The 13,268-nt window shown below is 39.6% G+C and overlaps 1 protein-coding gene across 9 annotated transcripts in view; it reads right to left on the reverse strand.

Moving 5' to 3' along the window:
- The window catches only part of CPED1 (cadherin like and PC-esterase domain containing 1), a 327,103-nt gene that overhangs the window by 247,174 nt on the left and 66,661 nt on the right, over positions 1 to 13,268 (reverse strand). For all 9 annotated transcript variants that reach the window (XR_003679745.2, XM_024131668.2, XM_028489828.2 and 6 more), the window contains exon 4: positions 10,076 to 10,151. Coding sequence is in view for 8 of the 9 variants with exons in the window: in XM_024131668.2 (XP_023987436.1) it covers positions 10,076 to 10,151 (76 nt within the window). In the remaining variant the exon portion in view is untranslated. The remainder of the gene's footprint in view (positions 1 to 10,075; positions 10,152 to 13,268) is intronic.

Genomic DNA, 13,268 nt, shown 5'->3' on the forward strand with positions numbered 1-13,268 from the left:
TAGGCCAGACTCAGTAGATGATTGCTGCATTTGCATGATTCAATAGTTTCCATGAAATTCTAACTGGTCTGCAATGGTGTCTAAAATTGTTATCCATAAAATTATTATTTTGGGCTGAAGTATATCAAATGAAAAAAAGAATATACTTGAGAGAGGAAAGTAGAGCAGAACGAATTAATTTCTCATTAGCTAGCTCTGGAGAGCAGAGAAAGGTCTGAGAACGTGTGAGAACTGGGGTTCACGGTAGAAAGTAACAAAGAGAAGGAAACATGAATATTCCCTTACTTTAAAATGAATCATTTAGGCCGAATGATTTGTTCTGCCTAACGAATGCCATGGGCTTTAGCATAAACAATCAATAAATATTTATCAAAAACCTATAATAATAGACATCCATTGTTTTTATCTGTCCAGTGTCTTTCTTCCTTTGGGGATCTGTTCTCCTCTCACCATATGGATCTGGTGAACTGCCAATCACAGTTCCCTGCCTCTTCCTTGGCTGTTATGGGCTGAATTGTATCCCCTCAAAATTCATGTTGAAGGCCTAACCGCCAATATCTCAGAATGTGACTGTATTTGGAGAAGAAGTCTTTAAAGAGATGGTTAAGTTAAATGAGGTCATTAGGGTAAAGGCAGGAAAAGGAGCGTGCAGTAAGCCTGGTGTTGAAGGGACAGTGAAGGGAGGGGCTTGGCTTGAGCAGAGAGTTAGGTTGGGGGGCAATAGGAGACCAGGGAGAAATGTAGGGATCTCAGCCTGTGGCAGGCCGTGAATGCCACCCGGAGGAGTTTGGAGGAGTGAAGTAGTTAAGAAAGCAGACTCCAGACTCCTACTGACTATGTGAAGATACCATTTGTTAGATGTGTGATACTGAAAATTTTACTTAATTTCTCTACACTTGAGATAAATAGGAATAATAATGATATCTCCCTCATGGAGACACTGTGAGTACTAAATGAATTAATATACATATGTATATATACGTAAGTATATAGTTTTAAAACAAAATATATTATTAACATATATTTTACATAGATATTGTATGAATAGGTAAAATATATACTAACATAAAATATATGTAATATATATATATTTGGATTACTCCTCTTTATTTTTAACTCAACAATATAATGTGAATATTTTTCTATGCCAATAAATGTAGCTCTCGAGGGCTTCCCTGGTGGCGCAGTGGTTGCGCGTCCGCCTGCCGATGCAGGGGAGCCGGGTTCGCGCCCCGGTCTGGGAGGATCCCACATGCCGCGGAGCGGCTGGGCCCGTGAGCCATGGCCGCTGGGCCTGCGCGTCCGGAGCCTGTGCTCCGCAGCGGGAGAGGCCACAGCAGAGGAAGGCCCGCATACCACCAAAAAAAAAAAAAAAAAAAAAAAAAAAAAAAAAATGTAGCTCTCCATCACTTTTTTTTTAAGATTTTGTTGTTGTTGATGTGGACCATTTTTAAAGTCTTTATTGAATTTGTTATAATATTCCTTCTGTTTTATGTTTTGGTTTTTCGGCCACAAGGCATGTGGGATCTTAGCTCCCTGACCAGAGACTGAACCCGCACCCCCTGCATTGGAAGGCAAAGTCTTAACCAGTGGACCGTCAGGGAAGTCCCTCCATCACTTTTAATGTCTTCGTAGTTTTCCACAGATAAACGTGCCATGATTTGCTCACACTTGAGTTGCATAGTACTCTAGTAGGTAAAAATTGTTCATGAACAGGAAAAGTATGGAAAATTATGTAGTTTCACTAAATTTACATTTTTTCTTGCTTTTTGTTTATCTGTATTTTCTATTCTTTTCATATTGAATGTAGCTCACTAGCATAATAAAGGCATAATAAAAGGGAAAGGTAAAAGGAATTTAAAAATGCATGTTTGATCATTTTAAAAATCTGATTTCTATTTTCCTTCTCATGGGTGGCCAAAAAAACTTAACAGGATACAGGAAAGAAAGAGAAGAACATTTCTATAAACTTTCATGCCTGAAAATAGAATCACGCTTGATAAACAGAATCAACCTCCACTGACCACTATTCATGCTCTCTATTCTAAAATTCTTTCTCTAGAGTCATGGTTCCCAGGCTGATCTCTCTGGGGCTTTTTGGGGTCAGACAGGTGTCGGGCAGTAGCCTCTGGGGGCCACCAGAAAGAAGAAAAAGAAAGGGTAAAGGAGAGGACAAAGGACCCTACCCTTTTTTGACCAAAGCAATTTCATTTCTTCCTATGTTACATAGGGCTTCTGAGATTTTTTTTTTTTTTTTTTTTTTTTTTTTTTTTTTGTGGTACGCGGGCCTCTCACCGTTGTGGCCTCTCCCTTTGCGGAGCACAGGCTCCGGACGCGCAGGCTCAGCGGCCATGGCTCACGGGCCCAGCCACTCAGCGGCATGTGGGATCCTCCCGGACCGGGGCGCGAACCCGGTTCCCCTGCATCGGCAGGCGGACGCGCAACCACTGCGCCACCAGGGAAGCCCCTGAGATTTTTTTTTTAAGTTAAGGTTTTAAGGTGTTTTTTTTTCTTTTTAAGGGCTTAAAAAAGAAAAAGAAACCACCTCACATCTTCTGCAACCAAGATCAATGCTCTTTCTTTCTGATTTAGGTTTTCTGGCCACATCTCAGACATCTTCACTTTCTTTCACAGGTCCAAATAAAAAACAATGAAGCAACAAAATAGTCAGCAAGAAGTGTTGGATTTATTTCCTCTGTCCTGAATGCAGAACCATTAAGATGAAGAAAAATGCCCAGAAAGCTCATCTATAAGAAGTCCTGGGCTTCCCTGGTGGCGCAGTGGTTGGGAGTCCGCCTGCCGATGCAGGGGACACAGGTTCGTGCCCCGGTCCGGGAAGATCCCACATGCCTCGGAGCGGCTGGGCCCGTGGGCCATGGCCGCTGAGCCTGCGCGTCCGAAGCCTGTGCTCCACAACAGGAGAGGCCGCAACAGTGAGAGGCCCGCGTACCGAAAAAAAAAAAAAAAAAAAAAAAAAAAGTCCTAAAACATTACTGGATAAGTATTGAGAGATACCTCTCAGCACTGTCTCCCTCCTTCGTCCTTCTGGCAGTCAGCCCTTAGCCTCTCCTCTAAAGAAATGGTAAACAAATATTTAAAGACTTTTGGGTTGAAATGGTACAAAAATACAAGCCTGCCCATAAGAAGTACATATCCATCTCCAGCCTGCATGAAGGAGGATAACCAATGATGTGAGAAAGTGTTAAGCTTGTTCTTTTTAGACAGGAATAAGGTGACCAGTCTCTTGGCTGCAATGGTAATCACCTAGAAGTGGGTACCACATCATATAGTTCATTGATATCTTTCTGCCTTGTGTGTGCAATATGGTAACAGTTCTCTAGTTTTTTCATAGATGCAAATTCCTTTTTACTCAAAATGGGTAATTATATCTTGGAGGAAGGAGACTGTATTTTCCACTTCTCCTGCCCTGTTCTCTGCCACACAGCACTAATTCAATACAGAGCTTGTGTAGGGAGTAAATGGATAAATCCGTCCAAGCATTGCCAAAACCCTCTGATGATCAGCAGGGCTCCCCTTCCACAATTCCAACCCCCTCCATTAGCATCCTCTCCGGCCTTTCATTTAAAAATATTAGAGGAACTGTTATATACCAGGAATTAAGCCCATGCACTGAACTTGAGAAGAGAATAATAAGGCCCTGCCCTCAGGGAGTCTCAGTCCTTATGAGGAGACAAACACATACAAATACAACTAAGACACACTGTGACTGGGCTATTAGGGAAGCTTTCATAGGTACAACAGAAACAAAGAGGAAAGAAAGTGTAGTAAATCTGCCTCAGCAAATCGGGTAGACTTCACTTGGAAGACAGTCCTGAGCAGCAATAGTTTAGATTTTCAGTATGAAATATTATCTCTGGGTTGGTGAATCAGGATATTTATTTTCTTCTTCATATTTTCTTCATTTGAAAAACAATATGCTCAACTTGGAAGGGATGTGTCCTTTTTTCAACAGTTGACTTTTCTGAGACCAATAGGTGAATGACAGATGTAAGCTCCCGGCATCTAACTTGTTTAGCCCAACTGATGGTTTGCTAAAGCTGTAGGAGACATTCTTTCACAAACCACATCCAAACCATCAGCACGTTCTGCTGGCTTTTCTTTGGAAATACATCCTGATAATGGAGGAGAGGGTCTTCTCTACCTAAACTGAATTGAACAGAGCACTAAGAACTACAATTTGCTTCCATCAGCCTTAGAATGCATGGAAATTCCTCCTATATTTTTCTGTATTGCAAGTAGAAATATATACTTTCTAATAGGAGTTGTTCTTAAAATGTTTAATATGTTTTCATAAGTAGAGGGAAATTAGGAGAGGCTGCTTCATGGGCCACTAGCCAGTTGCGTTGGTGATGGTGGCTGAACTGACAGTTGCAGGAGTAGTATGATTTTTTCCATTTTAGCAAGTGAGGAGGACATCCTCGGAAAAGAGAACAGCGAACTTGTGTGATTTTCTCCAGTGTTTATTGTGTGGGAGCAGGAAAGTCAGACTGTAGGGTTTTTCTTAATTGGTGGCTTAAGGGCTGGTGTGGAGGAAAAATACAGACACTTCTAGGGAAATACTTCAAGTGGCAGACTAAGTGGTCCAGGCTTAGTAGGAAAGAAATTATGGCCAAATATGGCTGAGGGCCTTGGAGAAAGTAGCAGAATTAAGAGTACTGAAAGTGACATCTGAGATTCTAGGCTCAGAGGCATTGAAGGAGTGAAAAAGCCAGAAAGACAGTGATTATAAAATGGTAAATTAGTTTAAAGTCTCAAAGATGGATGTAGTTGTCTTTGATGCAAGTTACTAATCAGCAAGCCTACACAGGCGGGAGGCTGAAGCTGCAGAGAAATGAAGGTCATGGATTTGATGAGATCAAAGAGCTGTGATGATGAAAGGGTGATTGGTGTGGACATCAAAACTGATAAGAATGATGGCAGATCTGAAGTCTCCAGAAGAAGTTAACCAAGGTGATGATTTTCTTATTGAATATTCTGAATGATCAGGATGTTGAGAGATGAGAGTAAGGAGGACTGGCAGAGAGACATCAACAAATTCCTCCCAACTCCAGAGATTAAGGTTTTAGTAGAACACCCAGCTTCACTGTTCTTAGGGATTAACAAAGTTACCACTTTGTGAGGAAAATGGAAGGTGGAGTTACCAAGAGTTTAGAGAAATGCAAACATGTGCTAAGAGGAAGGAGTGGAGAAAAGCACGGGAATAAAGAGGTAGAAGGAGAAGGACCAGGCCACCAGATGGGATCTGAATCTTAGTGGTAACTGACTTTAACAGGGATGAGAAACATGAGGGAACTTTATGTTTCCAGCAATGCCACTCTGCTGAGGTATATCTGGGTGATGCCACGTCATACTGCCTTGTACTTTCCTATGTCTCCAACTCCTCTTCTCTTCTTGGAGCCCAAATGGCTTACGTTAATGAGTCTATACATTTGATGACAAGCCAAATACTGAAAATGTGCAGGTTATTTGGTCTCTCAAGCTTCTGTATTTGTTACGAATTCTTTATGTCACATGCCAGGCTCTTGTAAACATTTGGGTGTGTGACTTCTGATCTAGTTAAAAATCTATCCCCAGCTCGAGTCAGAGCATCAGATAGCTAGTTACCTGGGCCTCACTGTTTAGTCCCTAGACAGACTGCCTAATAGACTTGTTTTATTTCTGAAAGAGATGGAGGAAAAGATCACTCTGGCTATAGAATTTGAATGCACTTCCAGAAATTCTACCAATTAGAAATTCATTGGGTTTGCAAGCTTCTTTTATAAAAATGCAAATACATCTAAGAGGCTTATGACTGGGGTGAGGGTGTAATTTAGTCTGAATTAGTTCCATCAACTTACTTTCTGCTATTACCTAGCTGAAGTCAGTCATACTAAAAAGATGAGAGTTTTACTTGGGGAAAGAATGTTTTGCACAAAGGATATAATCGTGTGTGGGACAGAGGTGGAAGACTTTGGAAAGATATAAGCATGAAGGAGCATTCAGAGGACACATAGAGGGGGTGTCAGCATTTGAGAGCACAGAGAAAAAGCAAACTCTGGTCTTCTGTGAAAGTCTGCCTGATTGCCTCGTCGAGGTAAGTCCCCAATTTCCTTTAACACTGGGAATCTCATTTCTCACATTCTAGTTTGAAGGAGTACATTCCTTACAGCAGAGGAGAGGAAAAAATGAAATCAATAAAAATCCTCAAATGGTATTAAGCATTGACAATTTCCATGTTGCTTTGTTTAAATTCAAGCTGGGCTGTTTGATTCCCTGACAATACTTCACTGATATCATCTGATAAACAGAAATTTTTAGACCTAGAATTTTAAAAACAATCATCAGTTCCACGTGAGATACAAGCTATTATTGGTCAATATTTAAAAATAAGTTCAATTATGTTATTTAAGGATATATTTTATATTTGGTAGTAAATATCTATAATTTTTTAAAGTCTACACTTGTTTTGATACAACAGAATGTGTAAATTCTATTTATCATTTTCCTTTTCTTTTTTTATGTACTCATGTTACTAAAAAGATGAGGCCAGAGATCCTAAAATGTTCAAAATGCTATCTTTGAGTACGAGTCTGGGTACATTTCAAGTTTCATGTAAAAGCCAGTGCTCAGAACACTAAGATAAAACTACTGGAAAGAATGAGTAATAGCCAAAACTTTGGCACACTCCTAACCAGGGCTTCTTGGATATCATAAAGTAGAACAAAAACAACAACCCAAGTAAAACAGTTTCTGTGATGTTTTGTTTTGTACTTATATTTCAAATATAGGGGGAAAAAACTTTTTATCATAAAAACCAAACAATAAAAAGCAACAAAAACCATTAGCAAAAAGTTTGGGCCAATGAAAACATTTGATTTCAAACACCAAAGCATTAAATGGCAAGATAAAAATAAACCTTTGTGCTAGCCAGTAAAAATTCCATGGATTTGTGCTTTTCAACGTGAGTCACAAGTCTAATGGCAGGTACACTCTGTGTGGTTGGGGAAGGGAACAGACTGTCTTAGTCTTACACTCTGTCTTCAAATGCTCCCATATATATCTGGCCCAAACTCTGCTTGTCCTGCCACACTTGCAAGGTCCCACTCAGATTTATTAGGATGATCATTCCTCCTTTCATAGCATCCTTGTCTCTACCTACTGCTCAAGATCAAGCCTGGGAGAGCGTGTCTGTATGGGAAAAAGGCACGGTGGAATCATGAAATCTCACCATTATTGATCACTGTCAAATGTCTTATTTTTATAGATTAAAAAAAACTGAAGCACAACCAGGCTTTAAATCTTGCTCTGAATTATACATTGTTTACGCTTCAGAGCTAAAACCTGTCAGGTATTCTTCTCTGAAATGGTTAGGAGATACTTCTCCATGCATCTTTCACATTTTTGCATCGTTTGCAAACAGAGGCACTGACAATCTGTTCTGAACTATCTTTTCAAACATATTTATGCAGCAGATAGCCTTGAAAGATAGAGATGGTATCTCACTCCAGAGCAAAGACAAGTTTTTGTCCAGTGTAACAAAAATAATGTCTCTCTCTGAGGCAAAGGGCAGGCATACTCACTGACCACTAGGAACATTCAAACTCCCTAAGGTCAGAGTTCTGCTCTTGAAATGCAAACCACTTAGTATACAAGTGTCACCTCCTAGGCCTCTTCACTTGCCCTGCGGGAGCTGAGATTCAGTGAACCAGGTAAATGCTGATAATCTGTCTGCTGCTATTGCTACAAACAATAAAGTCATTTGTCTCTGACCCAGGAGTCTCCTGTCTTCTGCCAGCTCCCATGAAACTGTGGCAGGCAGACTTGTGAGCTTGGAAGTAGGTGAAATCTCAGACTCTTCACAGTTTTTGACAGAAACATAAAACTGTAGTGATAATCAATCATATAAAGAGAGAAACTATTGAAAGGCCTGTTACTGGACTTTTCAAATCTAGGATCATCCAGTTACCATTTTGGAGGTACATAATACGTATATATTGTAATATGCTTCATTCTTCAAATAAAATTATACACACACATAGACATACCTGTAGCTACACTTTATTTTTTAAATTAAATCTGTGAAATGGGTCTCACTCTACTCACTATATAGATTAAAAAACAAAAACAAAACCAAAACCAACAAACCCCAAATTTAACTCACACAGCTAATAGGCGGTGGAGCTAAAATCTCTCGTTTCAAAATTTGTGCTTTGCCTGTCTCTAAATGAAACAGCTCAAAATAGCATGGGCCACTTTGGCTTTAAATAAAATGGCTTAAGTATATAGTATTACGTTTAGTTTTACTATCTTTTTAATAATACCTTACTTTTTAAAATAACTTTAGGTACCAGCATGATGCTATCTAATCTGTATTCGATATTAAATATTCAGCATTCACAACAAATAATGTGTTTTTTAATCTTGTGAATACTGATTTTATAGTGTATACTGTATATTCATAGCCAGAGTCTCCAACATAAGCTATTGTTTATAAAGTTTATATCAGAAGACAATGTTGTAGACATAATGCTTTAAAGCTACACATCTAAGAAAATTATCTTCAGCTACAGAAAGATAACATTACAGGAGAAATAATTCCATTAAAAAGGCTGTATATTCCATGAAATTACCTTGTTAGTCACAGAGATAAATAGAAAATTACAAACTAGACAGAGTGGGGAAAGGACTACATGTGTCTGGAACTTATAGATGTTCTTGAGAAAAAAAAATGTTTAAAGCAAAAAAGACAGGAAAAAAAACTTTTTAATTTTATGGAAGCAAAATATAAACTTAGGTAAGAGTTGTTTGGGGAATTTTTTTAAACTGGTAATCCACTTCTGGCTACAAACAGGTTTTCATTATTATGATTCTATTCTGCTAACTCTAGTGCTAATCAATCATTTTGAAATGTAAACAGTAACAAAGAAAAACATACTTTAAAAGTATGTAAGTTCTGGTCAAAACATAAACAAATGTTTTTCAAAGTGCCTTAATTAAAGGATTTCTAGATACTTATTAATAATGCATTAATGGGAATATTTTACTTGCTTCTCACAAAAACATTTTTTTTTTTTATAAAATAAAAAACTATCCACCTAAAGTTTACAAAAACAAAACAAAGAGATTAGGGAGTCAGTTACACCTATCATATAAAATGATAACTGCAGAACCAGGTTTACACAGCTATTATTTATTTTAAGCAAGTATCTTAAATTGAAAGATTAATTACTGATTTATATTTATTTTATTTTAATCCTTGGTAAATGACAAGAGAAGACTGTAGTCTTTATAATGGGACATGCCAATGTGGTTAATGTTTGATGCAGAAGCAGAAACCCTATGGAAAAGCTGATGGGTTAAGATACCAGTTTTCTGATTCAACCCAGACACAAATTAATTTTTAAAAACATAATTAAAATTATGTGGATTTAAATTTTAATTATATAGTACAATACTTTCCAGGGGCATAGCTATTAAACATTAAGTGGGTTTTAAACTAGAAATGTGAGGAACTCTTTCACTGATGGGTTTTCAAGTAGGCTATAATTTCATCTATGAAGACTCATATGCCATCTGATGTGTTCTTTCCACTCTGGGATTCTATGAGGAAGTGAGATGGTAATTTTTGTCCCAAATTTCTAAAGTTGTCAAGACAAATTAAGAGAACTTCAGAAAGAAGAAACAAAATTGTTAAGATCAGAATCACTTAATCATAAAGAAATATATTTTTTTTAAACCTCAAGTTTTATATAATTTAGAAGTACTATAATAATTGCTTTAAATATGAAGCAGCAATTATTTTGAAGACAAATACATAGGAAGAAAAGGAATATTCATCTAGAAAGTTAGAAGACAAATCTAAAAGAAAGAATATCAATGTTTTATTATCACAAAAGGACCTTATTATCAAGGTCCTCCCATTGGCAAAACCTTGTGGATTCTGGAAGATTTGTGATAGTGGAATTGATAAACAAAGGAGCTTAGTATGCTGATCTGAGAGCTCCTTAGTCGGTGTCTGCTGAGGAAGCCTATATATCTCACAGGTTTATGCATAAGGAAGCAAATGAAAGATTACCTGGAAATCTTCTAATTAGTTGACATAATCCTTCCTTTCTGCAAAGTTGATGTTGTATTTCTGGTAATATGTTTACCTGAAAGGAATAAAAAAGATTCTAGTGAGTTAGGCATTCTCTGCTAAAGCAAAGAAAATACAAACAGCCTACAAGGTACAGATGTGAAGCACTGTCTACACCATCCACCTCCTACTTTCAAATCTCTGTAAGTCAACATTAAAATCCAAAATAATAGAGTGGTTTATTTGATAACATAAAATAAAAACGTGCCCTTAGAAATCTTCAAAATATTTAAATATTTAAATATTTAAAACCTTGATATATTTCAAAGCCAGGATATTTGCTAGAAAAAATAAGAAAATAATTTATTTCATTATGGCAAATACAGTAACACTACTAACTTGATAGTTGCACATTTTGCTTTGGCAAAAAAATAGTACTAAACATTGCTCAAAGTCAACTACACTCCCAAGTTCCAAAGGCCCTCAATGATTTGAATCACGGACATCTAGTGGTAATTCAATGTTAAACCTGTTAGCATTTATAGTTTTCACTTCGTACTGAAGAGCATTTATTGCTTTCGAGTATAAGACCCAGTCACCACAAAACTATATTTTAACAAAAATTTGTTCTTAGAAAGCTACATAAATGTTGTCATAAATTCAAACATATCTTTTAATTTTTAAAGAAAAGATACAAGCAAGCTTAATTCCCTCCTCTTCTGAATTGACATATTAGCTATTTTCAGCTAAATCCCCCAAATAATGCCAAACATGGTAACGCCTCGTTAAAACTAACAGAAAGAGTCAGTGTAAATCAGCTTGAAAATCAGATTCTTTTTTTTTTTTTTTTTTTTTTTTTGTGGTACGCGGGCCTCACACTGCTGTGGCCTCTCCCATTGCGAAGCACAGGCTCTGACAGAGAGGGATGTCAGCCTTCACGTTTAGAAATGAAGAGAAAGGAGCCCAGCAACAGAGCTGAAGTTTTTGGGTCTCCACTTGGTGGAGCTGGACACTTCACACGTGTGGCAGTTAGGCAGCCTCTCACTTGGTCCCCAGTGCACTTTCTCCTAGAAATTCTTCTCAGTTTCTAGACAATTCCTGTGCTCCGATACTGATACAGATTTTCTCCATTTTTATATTTCTTTGGTCTGTTCAGGAAGCATCTTTTAGAGGGAGGGGAGTGAAGGGTGTGGGCTGAGGTGATCATTTTGAAATGGCCCGGCTGCACATTCAAGGCCCTGGGGTTCTAGAGCAGGGCCAGGTGGCAGTTGCATTTGAAGGCTCTCAGTTCTGATTCCACCAGCACACTCCCGATTTGCCGTTCTCATCTCGATCATGCCTACAAGCAGTGGCAGGTGTCAGAGGACACTTGCCATTTCCTCAGGATGACAGCTGTTCCCATATATGACTGCCCCACTCTTCAGCTTTCGTGAGTCAGATAGAAGCCTGTTAGGTCAAGTCGGGTGATTATCTTGGAGTCTACACTTAACAGCTTCTGCTCTGAAGTCCAGTTGAGCTTCGGGTCCCAGTGCTGCAGCTCCAGAGAAGTTCCCTCTGGGAAAGGCAAATTATCACGGAATAAGGCTGGAAGGAAATGGAAGAGGTGTGGCCTCGGGGCTACTCTGGAGGAGCTGAAAGTTAGGAAGAGGTGGAAATTTTTCTAATAACTTACGGGAATTTCTTGGCTATGTTAAAAGTTCTGGTGACCTCAAGGCCGAGAGACCTTTGCAGTAATGTCCTGAGGTCTCAAGTGCCCACTTAATGGACTCACTGGTTCTCACACTTCAGCATGCGTCAGAATCTCATTAAATCAGACGTTGGCCCAGCTCCAGCGTCGACTCTGGGTAGTTCAAGGATAGGACATGAAAGTTTGCATTTCTAACAAGTTCTCAGGCAGTGCTAATGCTGCTGGTACAGGGACCACACTTAGAGCATCACTACCCTGGTTAGTCACATTTTTCTTCTGCAATGAAATGGTCTTGGGGTCTCTTTCTCCTGCTGAGAGCAGGAGAAAAGTCCTGCCATAAGCAGTTCTGTTAACTGAAGCTCACTCAGGGCCCCTTCTGGGTAACTTGAAGGGAAATCAGAGGAGCATCAAAGAATCACCTGGGCCCCACCATCAGAGATTCTGTTTCAGCAGATTTGAGGCGAGGCCTGGAAATCTGCATTTCAACAGGTACTTAAGCTTATTTTGATGTTTCTTGAGACTAAACCCAGCACAGAGAGTCTGGAGTCAAAACTTTGGAGCACAAATTGATTGAGACAAGACAAAGAAGAACTTGGCTGTCTAGGACCTATGAGGGGACTATTCATCATAGAAGCATTTGAGAGGCATTTAATAGTTTAGCCCTTTCTCAGTCAAGAAATATTTACAGAGCATGAGCTCTGAGCTTACAACACCGGCCCTAGTGAAGAAAATGGGAACAGTCTTCACAGGGTGCCCAGAACAACATCTGTAAAACTAATGGGAGTGGAGAATATCAATACTGGCCACCTCCAGTACTCTGGGTGTTTAGTAGAGCATAAACCAGTCAATGTGTAGTGCCGCAGGACCTAAGAAACCTGGTCTGCTCTCCTTACTTTAAAGCGACAGAACTATAGTCACTTCACTGAAAAGTGAAGGGATCAGCTCATGATCAGCTTGTGAGCAACACAGGCCTGGGGCCTCAGACCCAACTCATCCTCACTCGTGGTCATGCGGACTGTCTACAGTCTCTGGGAGAGGGCACGGAGGGTGAGGGCGGCAGCCCGAGGACACGCAACACTCAGCCAGCTCCCCTAGCACAGTGCTGCTGGGCCCGCGTAGGCAAGGCCCAGAAGCACCGCCACAGGCTTTGCCAGGAGCTCCAAACAAGAGAACAGATACGGGGTATCATCTCCTTTGAGGTGGGTGGACACAAGGAGCAAGAGTGGGGAGGCTAAGGACTAGGGCGCGTACCCACTCTGTGTGTCTGTGTCTCTGTGTGTGTGTGTGTGTGTGTGTGTGTGTGCGGGCGCGCGCGCGCAAGTGCACGCGTGTATATTTTATATAAACAGCTGTTTTTCTTGGCACAGAAGTTTCTGTATCTTTGAAAGGATTAGAATGCATATAAAAAAAATGATAATGGGGCTTCCCTGGTGGCGCAGTGGTTGAGAGTCCGCCTGCCGATGCAGGGGACACGGGTTCGTGCCCCGGTCCGGGAAGATCCCACAT

This window comes from Physeter macrocephalus, chromosome 5 (assembly GCF_002837175.3).
Source record: "Physeter macrocephalus isolate SW-GA chromosome 5, ASM283717v5, whole genome shotgun sequence".
NCBI classification, from domain to species: Eukaryota; Metazoa; Chordata; class Mammalia; order Artiodactyla; family Physeteridae; genus Physeter; species Physeter macrocephalus.